Source organism: Caloenas nicobarica, chromosome 2 (assembly GCF_036013445.1).
Source record: "Caloenas nicobarica isolate bCalNic1 chromosome 2, bCalNic1.hap1, whole genome shotgun sequence".
Classification (NCBI taxonomy): Eukaryota; Metazoa; Chordata; class Aves; order Columbiformes; family Columbidae; genus Caloenas; species Caloenas nicobarica.
This window is the reverse complement of record NC_088246.1, coordinates 16,633,035-16,653,904: the sequence shown is the minus strand read 5'-3', so window position 1 is coordinate 16,653,904 and position 20,870 is coordinate 16,633,035. Positions and strand designations below refer to the sequence as shown.

Sequence of the window (20,870 nt, the reverse complement as noted above, 5' to 3'; positions counted from 1 at the left end):
CAACGTGGCATGGTCGGTGCTGGCACACCAAGGTATTTGGTACAGCCATGCATGGGGCTGCAGGAGGGGAAGGGGACAGGGTTTGCTCTGAGACCTCTCAGAGCATCAGGGTGGGCCGCTCCAGAGCAGGGGACGCAGAGGGACTTTGCAGCTGGTGGCACGAGAAAGGCCACGAAAGAGCTCTCTCATCCGTAATATGCTGCAGTTCAGCTCAGGCTCCCAGTGCAGGCCTGGCAGGTGATGAATTTGAAATAAGATGTGCAAGATCAGAGTCAGAAATCAATAAACTCCATCAGCTAGGATCTAGCAGCTGTCTGAAACAAGAGGTTATAGCAGCTGATGAATACTTTCAGGTGGGGGAAATGAATTGAAAATAGGACCAAAATGTGATCAGAAAGCATGCTCTCCAGCTGCTAGTCCTATAGGAGAGCAAAACCCAACAGAAATAACTACCTTCAGGTATATCCCTTAAAACACAGCTAAAACAACCTCTTCAACAATGGATAATACCTTTATATGGTGGGCAGGTTATGCTACAAGTTACCAAATAGCTTCTTGTTCAAGAATTAGCTGTCCGGTTTTGTGATTCATAAAACTGAATTATCAATTCCTGTATTCTTTCTGAAATCCACTTTAAACAGCCCTCATCCACCTCTCTGCAATAATCTTTCCATGATACTTGCACCAGTGGTGTAAATAAAGGCTTCAGTGAAATACCATCAATATTCATGACTCTCAGCCCCAGCAAGGATTTATTTGGAAGCTCAGTAAATGCTTGAGCTCACCTTACCAGCATGCAGCTTGCAGGTGGGACATGCAATAAGACATGTTCTGGCCTGGCAAGTGTTGGGGAACCCCCATGCAGCTTCCCTCTCCATCATTTTCTTTTCCAGCCAAAGCCATAAGAAATGGGATTTAAGACAAAATATGTTAAGCACAGACAAGAAAGGCAGCAGAACACCAACATGTCTGGGAGGCAGGGGTGGCCACTGAGGCAAGGCTGGGGAAATCAGAGTAACCTCCATCCTCCAGCACCGGGGTGGGAGTTTCCCAACTTCTCCATCATGGGCTGGGACGCGGCACTGGGACCTGCTGCTGCTGAGCCAGGCTGGATGGGGAAGCCACGGACTCCACTCTCACTGAGGCATCACCTCAAACCCTGCGAGGGGGAGACCCAGCATTCTGTGAGAAGAATTAATTTGTCATGAATTTGTAACACCAGCCGGGTACCTGCGTGGCTGCATTTCCCCCTCGTGGCACAGGTCACCCATGGAAGGAAGCCCTGCGGAGAGCAGGCATGGAGCTGCAAACCCCCCCAGAGCCACACTGGGAGTCGGGGTGGATGGGCAAATGAAGCCTTTGGGATCGATGGATGAAAAGCATATGAAATACTGGCAAGGACACCCTTTTCCAGGTGGGCTTGGTAGCTTTAAGCGAGTTCCTAATGACTACAAAGATAATCTCAGGAAAGGAGGCACTGACACGGCCACCATTCCTGGAGAGGTTTCTGGCTCATCTTTGTGCATTACACTAAATAAACCACTTAAAATTATGTTGTTGCTATTTAAAGGAATTCTAACAATTGAACATCAGAAAACATCTAATAGGCCTCTGATAAAAATTCAAAGAGAATATGCATAAAACTAGATTTTTGCAGCACATCACTTGGTATCTTCTGTATTACAAAAAGTTTCACTGAAAAAATAAAACCATCTGGAGGAATAAATGTGTTCAGTCAAGGCTGACCTGTATACAAGGGGTTTACAAACAACTGTTTTCCAAAGCAGTATATCGATCTTCACTGATTACTGATACTGATGCTACTTGCCAGCAGCCTGCCCATCCTCCTGGTGATGCAGAGGACCTGAAAATGCGACTGCTGTTCTGTGGCAAAATTGCCCATTTGCCCAGAAAGACGTGACTCGTGGTTCAGAAAGCCAAAGCATGGCTGAGCAGCCTTTCGAGGGTGCACAGACACCCTGTAAGATAACTTGTGCTCCTTCTGCTGCCTTCACATCTGCAGCACCAGTTCCAGCACGGAGGCGATTCCAGCAAACAGACGTATGATCTCGGGGAACCACCTGCAAAAGCCCACACAAAAGTGCTCCCCAGAAACCTTCCGGCCTCGTAAACCTCTCATGGGCCCCCGAAGGCCATAAATCCTGCAGAGCCCCTCACAACTGTTTCAAAACACTTAATGTTTTCCTTCTGCTCCGTGGTTTCCCTGTCCATGGTGGGAATCTCTGCACCTCCCAGATACTGAGCCTGGCCGAGTACTGCTCTGTATGCCAAAAGCCACTATAGAATTGAGGTAAATTGTCTTAGCTGATGTCCATCTAGGTAAGACACTGATGCCACTTCGTTATGACTTGCTTCAATTTAACTTAAAGGGGGGAAAAAAGCAATTGAGGTAAATATTTGAGTCAGATTTTCAACTTCTAATAATGTCAAACTTCAGGAAGTCAGTGAAACAGGTTAATGACATCAGCTGAAGAACTCAAGTGTGGGACAAACATGACGTTTCTCTCCATAAACATAAAATGCTGTTTAAATGCCAGAATCCCAAACAAGGAGAAAAAGCTTGGAAGGGAGACCTTATCTTGTCACCTCAGAGAGGGAAGCAGGAGTAAGCGCAGAATGACTTTCTGAAAACAAAACTGATCAGCAAAGTTAACTCTTATGGGTAAGAAGGTGTAGGGATGTCAACAAACCCAGTGGGACCCTGCAATGGAAATTAAATGGGAATGTGAATGTAAAACTGGAAGTGCCAGTATCCCAGCTGAAAAAAATTTTGTTGCACAGAAACTGGGAATGACCTGCCTGTCTCTGCTGCAAAATATCTATCAAACAAAGAGCATCAATATGTGCGCCAAAAATACATCATAAAGAGGAAAACCCAAGCAATGTCAACAATTGTAGCCATTTTAGTCTATCCTCAATGTAGAACTACGATTTGAAAACCTTTAAGAAGTCAAAGGACAATGAAAGGTGTCTACAAAGGTCTATATATATTCCCCAAAGTTGTCTGCCCTCAACCCAGTCTCATACAGTTCCTCTGTAGGATAAGTGACCTTTTGCACAGTGGGGTGTGTTGGGTGTAAGCTGCCCGCACCTCAGTTAAGAGGCGCCATACAGGAACCTGTCACTGAACAAAGTACTTTTGCCATGGGCAGAAGCTGGCCAAGAGGAAGACAACCGCGGGCTGTGCCGAGGTGGCAGCCATCAGGTAAAGATGGGTGCCACCATTTTCGAAGGCTCAGCATTTCAAGTTATTTAAAAATATTTATTTAATTTAACATTATTTAATTACTACATCAAATTATTAATAATATAATTTATTTAACAATGTTTATTAACTAAGTAGGAGAGTCACAAGGAAATCCGTGTTTCTGGCAGTTAGTTGATATTATAAGGATGGCAGGAATATTGGAACATTATGTATGAGACTTAGATGACTTTGTGGGCTGGAATATTAGAAATGGATTAAATTTGATTGCATCAACTCCACATCATGCACGTGGACACACCTAAGAGGAACTGTAGCTTTAGCATGGGGACTTGTTATTGGGCTTTGACAGCAAAAGAGGAGGAATATTGGCTCACAAGATGATCATGTGCTACCAGAGCAGTGAGGCAGTGAGGAAGGAGATCAAACTTTATGACCTGAGAAGTGCATCCCTATTGCGCTGAGACTCACCCATGATCACTCAGGCTTTCTCCTCCCAGGCGCTGAAACAGCCGTGACCCTCTCGCCCGGCAGCGCCTGAGCTGCGGGGCTGCTCACAGCGGAGCGGGTCTCTCCTCAAACTCCAGATCAGGGCACCCGCACCTAACGCGGAGAACTAGAGACAACAAAACCACCTGGCCCTTGTAGTGTTTCTGAAGCTCCGCTGAGTCTGTAAGCCATCCTCGGAGCTGGGCAGCGTGCTCCCTGCTCCCGCTCATTAACCAAAGAGCTTTGAGTGTTGAAATACCAAGGTGCAGCAAACTGAACTTTGCATTGATTATTTTAACATGAAGCCTGTATCAGATTTCAATGGCAAAGCATTTTTTATGATATTAAAAGGTATCCTGTTCCCAGCAACAAGTCACGTTTCTCTTATTCGGACACTGATGGAGCCTGCAAACAGCTCCGGTGGCGGTAACACCGTTCCTGGGAGGGCTGCGGCTCAGCAGCGCTGGGAAATGCTGAAGCAACAGCCGTAGGCTCTGTGTTCTGGTACCTCTCCACTTCCCCGGGCAGCCCATCTCCCCAAAGGCAAAGGGATCCCACTACATGTCCATGCGCGCACTTCAGTCAGCTGTGACAGTCAGCTTTACTACCTGCTTAAAAAACACCCGGGTTTTTGTTTGTTCATTTCTAATACTTTTTTAAAGCTTCTTATACACTGAATGAGTAAAAGGAATTTTGCTCGGAAGGACTGTTGCATGCAGACAGGAGGGGGATACAGCTAGAAGGACAACAAAATATACTGATTGCCACAGCACACCTGAAAACCAAGCTGCTATTACATTTTCAAGGCTATTTCTCCAAGTATCTTTCAATCTTTCTCTATTTGAAATCCCTGAAAATACTTCCAGATCTGGTTGTCTTAATTACTTTTCCCAGACCATCTATTATATAAACCATCAGTTAATAACTGGTGCTACAGGTAGGAAAACTCTGTGAGGGAGAAAAATCTAAAGCAAACAATGTACTTTTGAAGTCCACAAGAAAGTCATCACTCTTTGGCCATCCATGGCTAGTCATTCTTCAATCGGGAATTTCTACTTAGCATTAGGTACAGCTATTCTTTGCAGATACTATGTGAGATTTTTTACAGGCTACACTAAAGAAAATGACAATAAAGGATTTTTTTCCGCTTTCCACCTGAGCAGCCAAACCCCCCGATGCAGTCGGCATGAGCATCTTAAGCCTGCACCTCATGTACCTGTGCAGAGTCTGCACAGGGAATGTGACCATGTGCAAAAGAGCAAACAGGAGGCAGAAAAATCTCCCCAGTGAGTTTAATCCAGGATGAGGAACCAAATACTCATTCCTCTTAATCTCTTGCAGTGACTTTGGCAGATATAAAAAAAATTATGTACTTTTTCACTTATCTTTATTTGCCTTCATTCTTACCAAATATCCAACTCTGAAAATACTTTTGAATTTTTCAACACCTCTCCAGCTTTTATTGCCCTGGTTCTGCAAACTGCAATGTGGTGAGTTCAGACCAATTTATTCCAACTTGTATCGTAATCGCCCACAGCAATTAACCTCTTTATTTGTAACTAAGTATCTGAAACTACTGCTTGGTTTTCCTCTGTCTCAGTTTAGGCTTCTGGACAGAACTTCATTCTTCATCCCATGATTACTAATGCTCGCAGGATAATAACCTACTAGTGAGGACATTCGTTGAAGTCCAAGTAAGGTTCTTGTACTGGGATTTCTTGACTTGTTCAGAACACTGTCATCAGCACAAGGAACAAGATTTTTCTTGTTACATGTGCAATTTTCTCATTAATTAATTAGAAGAGATAAGATACTCTGCTCTGTAATTCGAATTAATTCTCCCTTTTCGTTGTATGCCTGCGTACGCTCCCCCAGTGACATGGCTGTTTGCTGACGGGCAACCATCACATGCCAGAAGGAGCTGGGTGTCACAGATGTCACATCACAGGTGTCAGTCCTGCAGAAGCTTGCAATGAAAATACCATTAACCATCACAGAAATACTCAAAATGCCTAAAAACAAAGTCTTTGCAGAACCTGCTCTCACGGCTCGCTCAGGATGTTGGCAGGCAGGGGAGTGCACCTTCTGCAGGCAGCTCGCCCCACAGAATCACAGAACGGTTGGGGTTGGAAGGGACCTCTGGAGATCATCTAGTCCAACCCACCTGCTAAAGCAGGTTCACCCAGAGCAGATCCCACAGGAACGTGTCCAGGTGGGTCTTGAATGCCTCCAGAGAAGGAGACTCCACAACCTCTCTGAGCAGCCTGTTCCAGTGCTCTGGCACCCTTATGTTCAGCTGGAACCTCCTGTGCTTCAGTCTGTGCCCATTGCCCCTCATCCTATTGTTGGCCACCACTGAAAAGAGTCTGGTCCCATCCTCTTGACACCCACTCTTGAGATATTTATAAGCATTGATAAGACCCTGTCTCAGCCTTCTCCAGGCTGAACAGCCCCAGCTCTCTCAGCCTTTCCTCATAAGAAAGGGGCTCTAGGCCCCTCATCATCTTTGTAGCTCTTTGCTGGGCTCCCTCCAGTAGTTCCCCGTCCTTCTTAAACCGGGGGGCCCAGAACTGGACACAGTACCGCAGATGCAGCCTCAGCAGGGCAGCGTAGAGGGGGAGGAGAACCTCTCTGGACAGAGGGCTCCCCGGCTGGAGGCAGCACCGCGGCCTCGGCCCACGCTGCGCCCGGGCAGAGAACAGCAAATGGGTCCTGGGCGGCCACAGCAGCTGCCACGGGGGAAGGCAGGGGCTGGGACAGGGACCGCGAGCTGCAGGACTCGGCATGCCTGGGCGCAGGGGAGCCGCCACGCACAGCGACCTTGGCCCCTCCTGAATGAATCGCGCTCCTGAGACACATTACCCTTTTGTGGTCTATGAAAACGTTTCCAATATGTAATAATATTCCATCGGTTGAAATATGGAGCAGCTCAAAATTCTCCCACCCAATTACAGTTCTGGCCATTAGTACTGCCAGCTGTTAAAACCAAGTTAAAGAAGGAAGGTGGCTGCATTTACCATGCTGCTTTATTTCACAGAAGCTTGGCATTTAGAAATAAACTAATCACTTCAAAATTACAGCGAGCAAAGCACTGTTTGCTGTGTTGTCTGAAAGCCTAAGAGAAGGATTTGGATACATTTAAAGGTTTATTAGCAGAGTGACAGGGCTTGCCTGTACAGAGCAAGGATGCTGGATGGCTGTGCTGAATTGATACTGATGTCTATTAAACCTAGCACTGTCATAATGAGGGGTAGGAAACTTGAAAGGTGAAAAGGTGAGTGGAAAGAGACTTAAGGCTTCATTATAATGCCTCCTATTTATTCATTTATTTATTTATTTTTAACTGGAGACTCCTGTCACTGTAAACTGAAAATTCAGCCGCTTTGCAGGCTTAGCAGTGATTAAAGTTCTAGCATCTGTTTTCCACAGCAAAGCACTACTATGGCATTACAGTAGAGAATACTGCAAACAAATGCTGCACAGAGAACTGAGCAATGACTACAAGCGACAAACTTCGCATCTGCACCTCTCCCCTACTGCAGGGAGAACTTCTCAGTCCCCCAAAGCTAAAAAAATCTATCATTTTCTTCTTTTTCAAAAGGAGCTCTTATTATATGGTTTTCATCAGAGCAGTGAACAAGAAGTCTACTCTGTCATGAATTTTATCTGAAAGAAGTTATTCACACTCAGCCTGTACATGTTGGGGATTTTTGTTTGACTTTTTGCAATGAGTCTTCATTATACTGTTTACCATCCGCTTTTTTTTTCAGCCTGGTGTTTTTCAAAACCACTGCCACATTTTAGGGACTCCAAAAATATTGTGAATAAGAACAAACCCCTAAATTTTCATTTAAGTGCAAATGAATCCTAACTACTTCATGAGCTAGAAAGCTTTAAACCTGAGGCGGCTTTCCCATGTCTCACAGCAGCCGTATCTCCCAGAACAAAACTTTATTCAATGCTGAGTAAACAATAATGCACTTTCCCCCTCTTAAATCTAACTTGTGGATTTATCATCTTACTTCCCTTGGACACCACTGCAAAAGCAGAATTATTTTTCACAGCTGACAGTGGGAATGCAGAGCCCAGGAGGCAGAGCGCCCCAGAGACCTGGCAGCCTGCTTGAACTGTGCCTGAAAAATGCGATTCATCTGAATGCTGCAGAGAGAAAGCGGGGGGGGGAAGGATGAGCCTAATTGGTTCTGACTATAAAAGTCAGATCTCAGTTTTCTCTAGAGATGCGCATTGCAGGAAACGCTATTAGTGAACCTGGATCCTTTTTTCAAGGGCTAATTTAATCAAGCACTACAATTATTTAAGAATATGACACTCGTAGGAGATTTGCATACAATATTTGACAGCAAGAACAACCAAATGTTTGTCATTAAATGACACCAAACGAATCATTTGGGAGAAAGACAATACATATTAGCGGTAGCCAAAGGGAGTGGTCTCACATACAGTAAAGCTTCAGACAATTTGTTGAGAACTAATTCAAACCCAGATCCTATCGATTATGCATAAAATGAAAACACAAGACGAAAGTTCAAAGAATAAAGGATGCCTACCATGAAGATACGGGGATGATTTATTATTGAGGGATGGTTGAAATGAGTTCGGTGTCAAAACACCCTCTTGTGCTGCTCATGATGCTGAATGTTTCTAACTGCAAGTCCTGGCTGCTCCGAGGTTTTGCTGAGCAGCGTCCCCGGGACGAGCGGCCGCGGTGCCGTCGGGGCTCCCGCAGGTACCGAAACCGCAGCAGATTTACCCCCTGTTCCTCTGCCAACCGCGGAGTTTCACATGGATCCTCTAAGGGCTTCAGGCTTTCCATTTTTTCCTCAATCTCTCACCTTACATAAGCACTTCATTTATCAGCAAGAAAGGGGAAAAAATCCATTCCGTGTTGAAATAGACTGCCACCTGCATTGCTGCCTAATGTAAGCAAATCCCACTGGAAAGGTTTAGCACAAGACTTTTCTGCTGGACCAATAAATCACTCTCAGAAATAGAGTTGAAACCCTACATGTGGTGCTGACCAGCAAGAGTAGCACGTTTTTTAAAAGAAATTCCAGCAATTTAACAATTAATCCAATTTCCTGGAAGAACTCAGGTGGCCACTGTGTACATTGGGATTCAGAGCAGTCACAGATACATTAGCAATATAACGACACTGTTACTGCATTGTAATAAAAGAAAAATAACCGGAATACACTGTGTACAGTGTGACACTTAACGAACAAGTTGAAGATGTTCCACAGACTTAATCCTTTTGTAATTCTGTGTGTGATCGTATGTGCATGTGTAAAAACACTGGAAATGCTGCTCTCGAAAGACATGAGACTATTAATCTGTGTGGACGTGGCGGTTGTCTCCTGGAGAGCCGGTGTCCCATCCATTTATCAGCCCAGCTGTCTCACAAGGTAAAAATAAAATGGTGCTTTGAGTTTAACAGGATGCAATCAACTTAGAAAGCACGGCTGGGCTCTGCTGTGCTGTACTCGGCAGAGGCTAAGAAGTGGATTAGGAGAGCAGCACATAAAGCAGCATGAAAAAGACACAAATTCTTCCCTGGAAAATTTGCTCTCCAATTATTCACGAAAGAGAATAAAAATAAGTGAGATTCCAAACAATTTGTACCTCTTCTCTGTTTTATAGTTTGCTGCAATTGCTTTTAATTAACTTGCGTAATTTAAATGGCCCAAATTTAGAGCCGGTTCCCTTTTAAAAACGCCTTCTTGCAAACTTTGATTAGCTCCAGAGAAAAGATGGCTGATGACTTCAAATGGCATGAAGGTGGATTTATTGGCAAGAGTGTCAGGTTTGCACTTAGCAAGGAATTGGCAGATAGCAGAAAACGGCTGGACAGGATTCAAACTCCAAGGACTCAGAGCTGAAAAAGGATTTATTTGAATAGCGAAGTATAGCAGTGTATTTACTTCAGCTAAAATTAATAAAAGCTTTTAACTAAAAACACGAAGAAATTAAACTTCCAGTGGAAAACAACTGCATTGCTTCAAAGGTATGGTCACAGGGATATTTATTGCTTTCCTCCCTCACCATGTCATTTATAGCTTCTAGCACTAGGAAGGTATATTGATCTCCTTGATGGGGTGTATGTTCAAAAGTCAGATTAAATCTGAAGCTGCACAAAATTACTCAGCATACAGCAAATAAAATGCTTTATTTTGTCCTAAATCAACTGTAGAAAAAAGTAGTATATTCGTTGCATACGAACGGCACAGAGAATGAAGTCCCAGAAAAAGCAGAGTAGCCGAAGGAGCACAGGCAGGTAGACAAGAGGCTTGGCCATGGTCTACAACAACAAAAATGACAGGGCTTGGTGCCAAAAGAAGTTCTCACCACTGAAGGATCACAAGCTGAAACCACAACTTTATTTGGTTTTGGGGGGATTTTTTTGTCTCAAGTTTTGTGCTTTCTTTACAAATGTCACAAAATTGTTTATGACAGTGCTTTAAGTATCTGTGACCATAGCAAAGCCTTGTTTCCGTCTGCAACTCCACCACTGGAGATGGATCAGTGGGAACAGCAATGGAAATGGTTTCCATAAAGCCAAGCTTTGCCCTGCTCCCAGGCTGGTGTTAAGCCCTGCTTTGGGCTGGCCTGGCTGACCTCCAGGGTCCCCTGCAACCATTTCTTTGCAAAACATTCTGTGAAACAGCATTCACAACTACTCAATGCCAGGCTTTTGGCTAGTAGCAAAGATGCCGGGCACAATGCTGACTTCACTGAATCAGACATTTATAAATTGCCTTCAGCCAGAACACCTCACAGAGGATGCTGAAAACATAGGGTGGCTAGGAAAATGGAAAAAGCAAAAGTAAAAAAGCAAAAGAGAAGGGAAAAGAGGAGAAAAAAAAAAAAATCTCAGTAACAGTGCCTCTGAATTGCCACTTTACACCATCAGACCTGCATGAGGCACTTCTATGGAACTTCCCTGATGATAGTCTATGATTCTAACCTGGTGATGGGACATTCTAGTCTTTTCCAACAGCACATGAAGACCTCAAATCACATTTAGCAGCTTCTTTTTCACAGCAAACTTTCACTTTTTTTCCTACTACTTATCAGTGTTGTATCTGCAGGAAACGGAGTGAACCATTTTCCTATTTTGCTAAGATTGATGCAGCATTTTAGTTCACTTTTACGGACTAAAGCTAAAAGATGCTTTCTTCGGAAGTCTGAAAGACCACATTTCCAGTCTGGCAGCGGCTGGTCTCAGCAGCCAGCATGTGGCTCACCTATCTACAAGTGTTCGACTGTGATACCACAAGAAGGACATTCACAAGGTCAGTTGTGCCATTTGGAAGAGCTCGTGTCCACGGAAGCCAAGGATGCTCCAGACTGACGGACCTCAAATGGGAGCAGCCTCTGGAACCATGGAACAGGTAAAGGGAGAAGTTCAGACTAAGGCTACAGGACACCTGCACGTATACAGACCTTATATTCAGTACATTGCACCAACCTTCATCATCGCTACTTCCTTCACATATTTCTTCCCTTTTCCCCCACTGAATTATGCTGTAAATTCCCAAGAGAGTGTCCAAGTATCTATGTGCCTTGGACCACGATCTGGAGTGGCACAACAGTAGAAACATTTAACAAAATTCAAGTCAAAGAGAAGGTATAGATATTTTTTTAATTCTTACATCCCTTGGCCATTCTAAATAACTCTGGACAGAACAAACTGTTTGTACTTACCAGTAGAAGATCTTTTACTGATAAATTTCATCTACAGCAGTGTAATTGTGCAGAGGAGTCCACATACACGACAGTTTGCTTATGTGTCTCTTTCATCTCATTTCACTGATTTAATCTGTTATTCTAGATTAAATTGAAAATTCCTGCAAAATAACTTCGGAATAATATTTCTGAGATTTGTCAGCAGCAGAAATCACAATTCATCCCATCATTTCTAATGCTTACATGGAGAAGTCAATAAAATGTGAAAAAAAGTGGAAGGGAGAAAGCTTCCTTTGTACTCGACAGCACCAGACCTATCATATTTTAGAACACTCCTGGTACTACTACATCAATAAAATCGTTAAACAAAGCACAAGCAGAGAAGTATGCTATTGTTATTTCTTAGGATTTCTTAAAGGTTTTTCAATAAGGTATTAGAAATTCGCTCAAGTCTGAAAAGCAACTTCTTTTTACACTCAAATTTGCAGTTTCTACTTTGGAACCGCAGAATGGTCAGCCACATGAAGTCATACACCGAAGCCTCTTGCATGTTGCCCCAACTGTGCATGGCTATGTAAGGCCATCAAGGCTAATTTGATCCCACAGACATGTCTGCCTGCACAGAGAAAGGAAGGAAACACATTTTTTCCTGAAACTTGCTTGCAGGCTAAGGTCTTCTTCAGTATTCCTACCCAAAAAAATTACGGCAATTTAACAAAACGTGGAGAAAATCCTAGTGTGACAGATCAGCTACAAAAGCACACACTGAAATGAGGACAACCTTTTTAAGCCATCAGAATTTTCTTCATGAGACTCAACTTTTTCTGTGTCATACTAAGCACGCAGAGATTTTCCTTTTTCAGAGCTATAAGGAATTTGACAAGTAAACCTACTACGGTTAATAGCATTTTAATCTTTATGCATAATAATCGCCAACCTACATTGTACAGGTTTGATAATAACTGACAGCTGAATCTGAAGTATACATTTCTTTCCAAAATAGATGCGCATGTAGGTGGATGTGTTGTAGAAATATAATATACTACATGGCTGAGCCTAGATAAGCTGGTGATTCTCAAACGTCAGCATCATCTGCACAAAGTTAGGGTTGAAATCTGCTCTCCTAAATACCTGTTCATCCTTCTTATGACACTTTCTCTAAAGAGCTCAGTGAATAGTAGATAAAATACGTACCTAATGAGGTATGACAGAAACTCTGACGGAGCTAAACGGCAGAGATCTAAATTCTAATAAAGAAATGAAGTAAAACATTTATTGCCAGCAGCTATGTCAAGTTAGCCATAGGAAACTGTAGCTCTGCAGCTGGAGCAGGGCAATGCTCTGCAAGCCAGAGAAGCGATGGAACTCGTCCAGCTTTGATTATTTATGGTGTGATGATGAAGGAACAACTTTCCATGTGAGGAACAGCTTTAAAGTTGAACAGTGAAGCTGAAACAGAGATTTAATGAAAAATCAGAGGGGAACAAAACTGCAGCTACAAAAACAATAACATTCGTTTTAACAACTTGAAAATATAATTTATGGGCAAAACCAGATGTTAACTTGTCCAGCTTCAAGGTAAACAGCAAACTGTATTCGTAGCAACCCTTCCACTGAACAGCAAACATGCGTTATTTAATATTGCTGTGAATAAGGCTCACTTCATACCTCCAAATGTTATCAAAATGAACAAAAATGCCAAACAAACACATTTTAAACAAAGGACACATCTGTATTTAATGCAAAGCTATTTTCAGAAATCCCAACCTTTCATAATCTATCATAATCGTAACAGCCTGAAACATAAGAATGCTTTCAGGCTCAGAAAAAAAAAAAAAAGGCTTCTAATTTTAAACATTTACAAGGACACCGAGAAATGGCTTAGAACCATACTTTAAAACATGTTTTCAGACTTGAAATTGCTGAAAGCTGAGACCCTTTTATCCATTTCACCTGGACTAAAGAAAGGGAGAGAAGCACAGAAATATGAAGAAAAGACTGTACAGGAAAATTGCCGTTTAAAAAAATGCAACCCCCTCCTTCGTCCCAAACCTCCCTCCTCCCATCATCATGGCAACTCGCGCCGCTTTCACACAAAATTAAAGGTGACACTTCTTGCCAGAAAACCACCACCAAAAACCTCATCTGCATCACTGGCTCTGGTGCACCACCATTTTTAACAAATACTTCTTGAAAATAGTTTTGAAGGACAACTCTGCCATCATTGGTGCTGTTCCTGAACAGGAGGGACTCCGAGTCTGAGCTGCATTCATTTCAGCTCATGTTACGCTATGCCAAGGAATGGGTGATACTGCAAGGAAGGTGATTTAACGACTGTTCTAAATAATGAACATGATAGAACCTTTTCAACGATTTTTTTTTTCCCCAACTCTTAAAATGCATGCTTTATGCTGGGAATGAACTTCCTTTTGATATGTTATAACTATGTGAAGGAGGGGTTGTTCTCATATTTCTGTTTCAGAGGAAACACAAAGCTGTTTGATTTTGAAAGTTAAAGGATTACGATGGGCGGAAAAATGCTTCTAAATGCAAACACACTCTACGAAGTTAAATATAGTCTCAGTTTGATCTGGAACACTGACTTTAAAATTAGCTATTCCTTTCCAAATTACGCCATTCTCTTCCATATGCCCAATGAAAATAAATATGACTATATCATACGCATTAAAAGACAGGTGTGCAATACTCAACAGTAAGAACAAGCAGTATTCTTTAAGTAGCTCCGCACACAAAACTAATACACGAAAGCAAAGAAACAACCACAAATATGTATTTATAGTAACAGATAGCAGGAAGGAAGCTTTGAAAATCTACAGGGATACTTCCACCTTACCAGGCACCTGTGCAGTTCTATGAGCATTTTGCTTTTACTTTTTTTGGATCCAGTCTTATAGTTCAACTCCAGGGCAAAGCACCACACAACAAGAAATTACATTCAAAACTATTAGCTCATCAAAACTGTCTTTACTGTTTAAAAATAAACCAAACTCACAAAATATTGCAACATCCTCTGGAATCCCACTCAGAAAAGCCAACATTTTTAGGTCTCTTCCCATGTTCTCATCACAATTTTTGCAAAACAGGGAGAAGCCACCCAGGACATTTTAGGAACGACTCCTTCATCATTGCAATCCCTCAATTACAGTTTGACCACGAGAAGAAACAGAGAGAGCAGTACTGTGGAGACAGCTTTGAAGCCACCGACTGGGCCAAGGGCAGAGGTACAAGAGCCGTACAGCAAGAGTGCTGAAGGCAGCGTGCTAAGGGTGCTGCTGTTGCAGGAGGTACACGGAATACGCTCAAAGTTCACTGTGAAATGTGCAGTCCATTGCAGAATGCCAAACTTCCCAGGAGTCACCAACTCAGATTACTGTTTTTAAAACAAACCAGATTTTTTTTTTCATAAAGCAGTCAAGCTTTGAGGGTTCCATCTTCATGGGTAGCAACTAACTCATCTTCAACTCAAAGAGCTACAGGCAAAAAAATACATGTAGATTTTTCTCTTTAAAAATACAAAGATCTTTGCCGTTACTACGGCAGAATATAAGACCTAAAAGCCCTGCCAATAACGAATCTGCAAGTAATGAATATGGTTGAAGACAGTGAAATCAAGAAAACAAGAATTAAAAGCTCTTAAATTATAGGTTATAAAGCTCCTGAATGCTGGCTGCATGTATGTACATTCAGATGATTCAGAGAACTGCACGGAAATATATATTTATCATAAGATCTGGAAGCACAGTTGGGACTGAAACCACACTTTCAGTCTGGTTTGTCATTTCATTCAAGATTGAGACTACTTCGTATAAACTGATTTATTTCTGTGTGTATAGCATAATTTAACTTGAGAATTTTTTCCTTGATGTTAACCAACAGTATTGAGCATTTGCTGCTGCTTAGTTCCTTAAGCATGAATTTTAAGCACAGTATTTCATAATTGGCTTGCATGTACCCATCTGGAATGATACTGGAGAAATACATTTTCTGCTTAACAAAATAAAGGTTAGCATAACTTTAAAACAAAGAAACAAACCAAAAAAGCCAACCAACCAACCAACAAGCCCACCAAGCAAACCTCTGAAGTGATAAATCTCTTGAGTTAGTTTAGCAACACAGAAAAAAACCCCATAAACAATTTGGTAAGGTAGCTGATGTTTTTCATAGCACTGTAGAATTGAGCTTCAACATTCACCATTATCAGAAAGTTCAATAATTCCTTGTTTTGATAACAAGCTAAAAACCGCCCATAAAGTGGAAGGGTCTTCACAGTTATGATGACTCTGCCAATGATTACAAAGATCTTCTTTTCTTCCAAATAACTGTTTGCATAAAATGCAGTTATAGCCCACTTTAGACCAAACTTCTATTTTTTTGTTTGATGTATCAAAACCTACATTTTGCACCTCCTTGGCTGCTTCACCACTCCCTGATTGAGTCAGTTCACTTTTAGATACCATATCAACATCATTCTGCTGGTGAAAGTGCATCTGTCTTTTCAGCTTTGGAGAAGCGTAAACCTCCTCCTCATGGGCACTGCTTTTTGCTAGATGTCTTCTCTCGTTGTGCTGTTTCCAGAAGTGGGTTGCATGTTTGATCAGCTCCCCTTTAGCTCCTCTATTTCCGTGCAAAACTCCGTCCTTTACTCTTCCCTGGATCTCTTCTCCATGAGAGCATAGTAAGTGAAACTTCATTTCACCAAAAGAGTGTACAATAAACTGGCATCGACTACATTTGATCTGTAATTTCACTTCTCCTGGGTTATGGAACAGGTCCTCAAAATTACACTTATTTCCCCTGTTAAAAAAAGGAAATATGAACTATTTCAGTATCAGCCATGCATAGAGATGGCAGTTTCTGTCCTTATAACTTCCAAGAAGAGATGACATTCATGAAACATTCTTTTAATTAAAAACAGGCACTGTTGCTACAATATCTAATTCATTAGGAACAGAAAAAAAGCCTAATAAGGCTGGTTAGGAAACAACTAAAACCAAATGGTATTCAGCACTGCTGGGTTTAAGAATTATCTCCAAAATTAGCTTTGGTAGAAATAATCTTTTGACAATAGTAACTGTTCAATAAAAGGTTAACGGCGTTTTTTTAAGCTCCTGACTTCACAAGGGCAACCCAAATACTTCTAGCTCTGTGCTAGAAAAGTGAAAATGAATATTACATGTAGTGTAGAAACTAACTTGTTTACACTGGGTGATCTAAGGTCAGTTTAAGGCAAAACCACATGTTCCATCTCCCACTCCAAGATGGAAACAATGAAACATCAAAGTTCCTCTTTTTTCCTAAAAGTTTGTAACACAGTTTTTAAAAGTTTAAATACAAAATTTACACTTGGACAGCCCCTCTCATTGATTTATGGTGGCTCTGCAGAATAAAGGATGCAGAGACACACAGAGCTAGAAAATCCCTAGTTCAAGTTAAGCCAATCAAAAGAAGATCACAGAAACCTTCTCACAACGTCTATGAAAAGGACCACGTAAAATTGTATATTTATACACATTAGACATATGGTGATAACAAAACAGATAAACTAAATGATTCATTGTGTGAAGGCTGGTACGGCTGAAAGAAAGGCACTGGTGTTTCTTAGGTTCAATACCTTGAAAAATTCTAACTGATGTGCCAGAGAGTGGAGCTGTGCAAAGCAAAACGTGTAAAATTGATCTGTAGTGTCATAGCGATGCACCAGGTTAAAGCCCTGAGCTTATTAAAACGTGCTTTAAAAGAAGTAAATGCACAGTGGAACAAACAAAAAAGCCAACAATTATACTCTGTCAAGAAATTTCACCTCAAAATCGTAATGCAGAGATAAAAGAATGTTCTATCCCTCTTAATAAGCTAAATGTTAACTTTTCTCCTTAGCCAAGTGATCGCAAGAGCAGCAGTAATCAACACACAAGATGGATTAGTTCACAGCACTCCAGAGAAGGAAACGGGATAATTATATTTAATAGGGCAAATAAACTACAAGCTAATACTGAAATATGAGTTGCTTTGCACTTATTGCAGTTGGTTCTCTTCTCTTTTGGGTAAAACCCAAAATGGGTAGAACACAGAAAAAACCCAAAATGGGTAGAACACAGAAGACATCACAGATAACAGAAAAAGTGTTAGCTGTGAGAAATCAACTCATCAAAATAGCCCTGCTGGCAGTATACTGGGTATTACTAGAATGGATGCAAAATTACTTTGGATATTGAAGTGTCAATAATAAATTATATTTGATAAATCAGTTAAAAGATACCAGATGGTCTAACGGATTGACTAGATTCCATAAGAAAATATTTAAACCATTAGGACTCTCACTCAGGGGGGAGGGGGAAGCAACAATTTTCATAATGGTGATGTTTATGACTTCCACTGACAATCTGGAGTCCCATTTTCATTAGCGTTTGATTAGTGAAAACACTCACCTCTCTGTTGCTTCTTCTGCCCCTTTTATACTCATGTCTCGCTTCTTTGAAGCCCTTTGCAGCTGTTGGTCGCTTGGGGAGGGCTCTGTGCTGATAACGACCCTGTGCACCTCCCTTAGGTGGCCAAAGTACACTTTCGCATGGCCAAAAATCTTAGCACAGAATTCACAGCACACAAGCTTTTTGGGTTTGCCTTCATTGTGATGAAGCTTCATGTGTGTGCTCAGGCTGCCAGAATGTATATAGGCTTTCCGGCAAATCCGACAGCTGTAAGGTCGTTTGTTTGTGTGTGTATTCATATGGTCCCGAAGATGGTGCTTAAACTGGAAAATGTGGTTACAAACATGACATTTATGCAATGGCTTAGGTACAGTTAAACATGTACTTCTACTTAAATCATTTGATTTAGCTGATGTAGCATCACTTTGCTTGTAATTTAAATATTTGTTGGGAAGTGCACTATTTAAAAACCTATCTGTGTGTAAATGGTCAGGAGACGGTGTCTCAACTATTGCTGCAGCAGTCAGTGGTGCAAAAGCCTGCACAACTACCACTGGTTTTGGTCTAATACTACGGTATTTTTTCACAGCGTCTGCTTTTTTGTCTTCAGGTGGCTGAAGATCAACTTTCGCCCTCTCTCTTCCTTCTCTAAACTTATTAATGATGCATCTTCTTCGCTTGGTCTGAAAAGCCAATAAATCATCTGGGGCTCTTCTCTTCCTGGCTCTTCTTTTAGAGGCTGCACCGTTCAATTTTTTAAGACTGTTGACATCCACTTTATTGGATGGAGAGAAGGTATTTTCTCGAGTGGTTTGTCTGGGGACAGCTAATCGCTTATCAGATGCTTTAGTAGGAACATGCAAGGTTTTCACCAAAGCTGGTACCTTTTCACATTCAGATTTTAGTGAAGGACCAGATACATCCGTAGCATTAGTATTCTGCTTAGATTTACAGAACACTGAATTTTTCATCCTTGAGTAAGGCAAAATAGGAAGTTTTCCTTTCGGTGCTGATGAAGTCATTTGTATTGTACTGCCAAAAACTGCTGGTGACAGGACAGCAACAGAATTTGCAGAATTTTTGGGCTTCTCTTTTAGCTTCTCAGACTTTATGAATGACCCTCTTGTGGTTTCAGATGCTGTCTTCACAGAGCATAGACTTAGTTTCATGGGATTAATTGTACTTGCCAGTTTGGATAAAGAGTCTTTAACTACAGATGGTCCAGAAACATTGCCGTTAACAATTTCAGATTTGTTCACCAAAGGAGATCCAGATTCCACACAATTGCTTCTATTTACCAATGTGGCAACTGTAATTTCAGGTGAGTCACAGCCCGTTTGCATCACTTGCTCTGTTATATCTGAACTAGAATGAGTTTCAGGACAGTCTTCAGTTAAGGTAGTCCCAGGGGAAGCCTGTGATGGGATTGATGCTTTGGTAGGATTCTTGTTATATGCACCCAAAACAGAGACTTGCACTGTTTTTTTGTCACTCAGCAATTTGTTTCTTAGAGGTTGGTACCTAGGGATAGGCAGCTTTAGGTTTTCAGAAAGGGCCATGTTTGACTGCTGGACCTGCTGCGTTAGGGCAGGGGCAACATACGGCAAAGCCAACAGAGAAAAAGTCCCCTCGTGACCAGCCACCTGCATGACAGCGTAGTTTTGAGTTGGTACCACCAGCGGTTTAGAACCTGCAGCTGAAATTGGTGTATTTCGCTCAGGCAAAGAAGACTGAAGACAAGAAACGACTCCAGAAGTTAAAATTTTTGGTACCATTTTTGGAGCAATGGTCCTGAACTGACTTTTCTTCTGAAAACTTCGTATTATATCTGAAGGGGACTTGTGTTTATCTGTAAGAATAACATAAAAAAAAAAATGTAACATAACATGTAGTATTTCTTTTTTTAAAAAAAAAACTGTATCAAAAATAAAACTGCTTACAAAGGATACTATTACACACAAACTTATTAAAAACATTTATGTATTTAAATGACCGCTAAATTAAGTTTAGAATTACAAAAGTTTCATGGTTAAAACAAAAATACTCCCTGAAGCAATGTGCTTGAATATAGATATGCAAAAAAAAAGCTCTCTTAATCTAATCTTAAATGTCTGTTTCATTCTAGGTTAGGAACTACATGGCATTTCAGAACATATACACTTATAAGCCTCTTTTGCCCTGGAAAAGCTGCACTAGCGGGCTGACAATATTCATCTGGGAGAACTAACAGGGACAGGATTTAAACTCCATGATGCAGAACTTTCCTGAGCACCTGCTCTGAGTCATGCTATCTTTCAGAGTTTTTTTAACATTTAGAACTTGCAGATTTTATCAGATACAACCTAATGAAATCTTTAAAAAAATACTGCTATAAAACATACATATCTGTAATAAAAGTGAAGAGGACTTAAGAAAATATGTACCATTTTTAAGTGTTCAATCACACACATTGCTTATGTGCCTTTAATGTATAATAGAACTACTGCAGTGAGTTATTTAGATTTTTTTTTGAAAGATGGAATTTACCAAGGTTATATCATAGGTCATTCCTGTTTCTACTTGTGTCAGTAAATGGTGTAAATATTTTTAGTAAAGGAGAATGTGAGGATAATTAAGTAAATCAAATAAAAGGAAAAAGGTAAAATGTGTAAGATATAAGCTGCATTGAGCAGCAGAGATATATGCTGACATCTCAGAGACTCCAGAAAAAAGGATTAAATATACAGTAAATTGTACCACTACCGTTTCATAGAACAGCCTCATTAGCCACTCAACAAATTCAACTACTGATGCTTCCAGTTCTCAAAAACTGGGATAGATTTCCTGAAAAAAAAAATAATTCCCAACAATTTCAACCACTGAAAATGCAACTACAAAGATCCCACGCAGAAAGGCAATTTGGGAAGGCAGCAATGTAAGAAAAATTCACTTTGAGAGAGGAATCACAGTTGAACAGAATATGTAAAAGCAAATGCTGGGACCCTGAAATATTGCAATAAGGTAAT

At 41.3% G+C, this 20,870-nt stretch overlaps 1 protein-coding gene across 6 annotated transcripts in view; it reads right to left on the bottom strand.

The window, feature by feature from the left end:
• Positions 1-13,545: 13,545 nt before the first annotated feature.
• The window catches only part of ZNF438 (zinc finger protein 438), a 54,764-nt gene continuing 47,439 nt past the window's right edge, over positions 13,546-20,870 (bottom strand). For all 6 annotated transcript variants that reach the window (XM_065630041.1, XM_065630045.1, XM_065630040.1 and 3 more), the window contains 2 exons: positions 17,866-19,714; positions 13,546-16,234 (listed from right to left, as the gene is read on the bottom strand). In XM_065630041.1, coding sequence (XP_065486113.1) covers positions 15,622-16,234; positions 17,866-19,714 — 2,462 coding nt within the window. In that variant the 3' untranslated portion in view covers positions 13,546-15,621. The remainder of the gene's footprint in view (positions 16,235-17,865; positions 19,715-20,870) is intronic.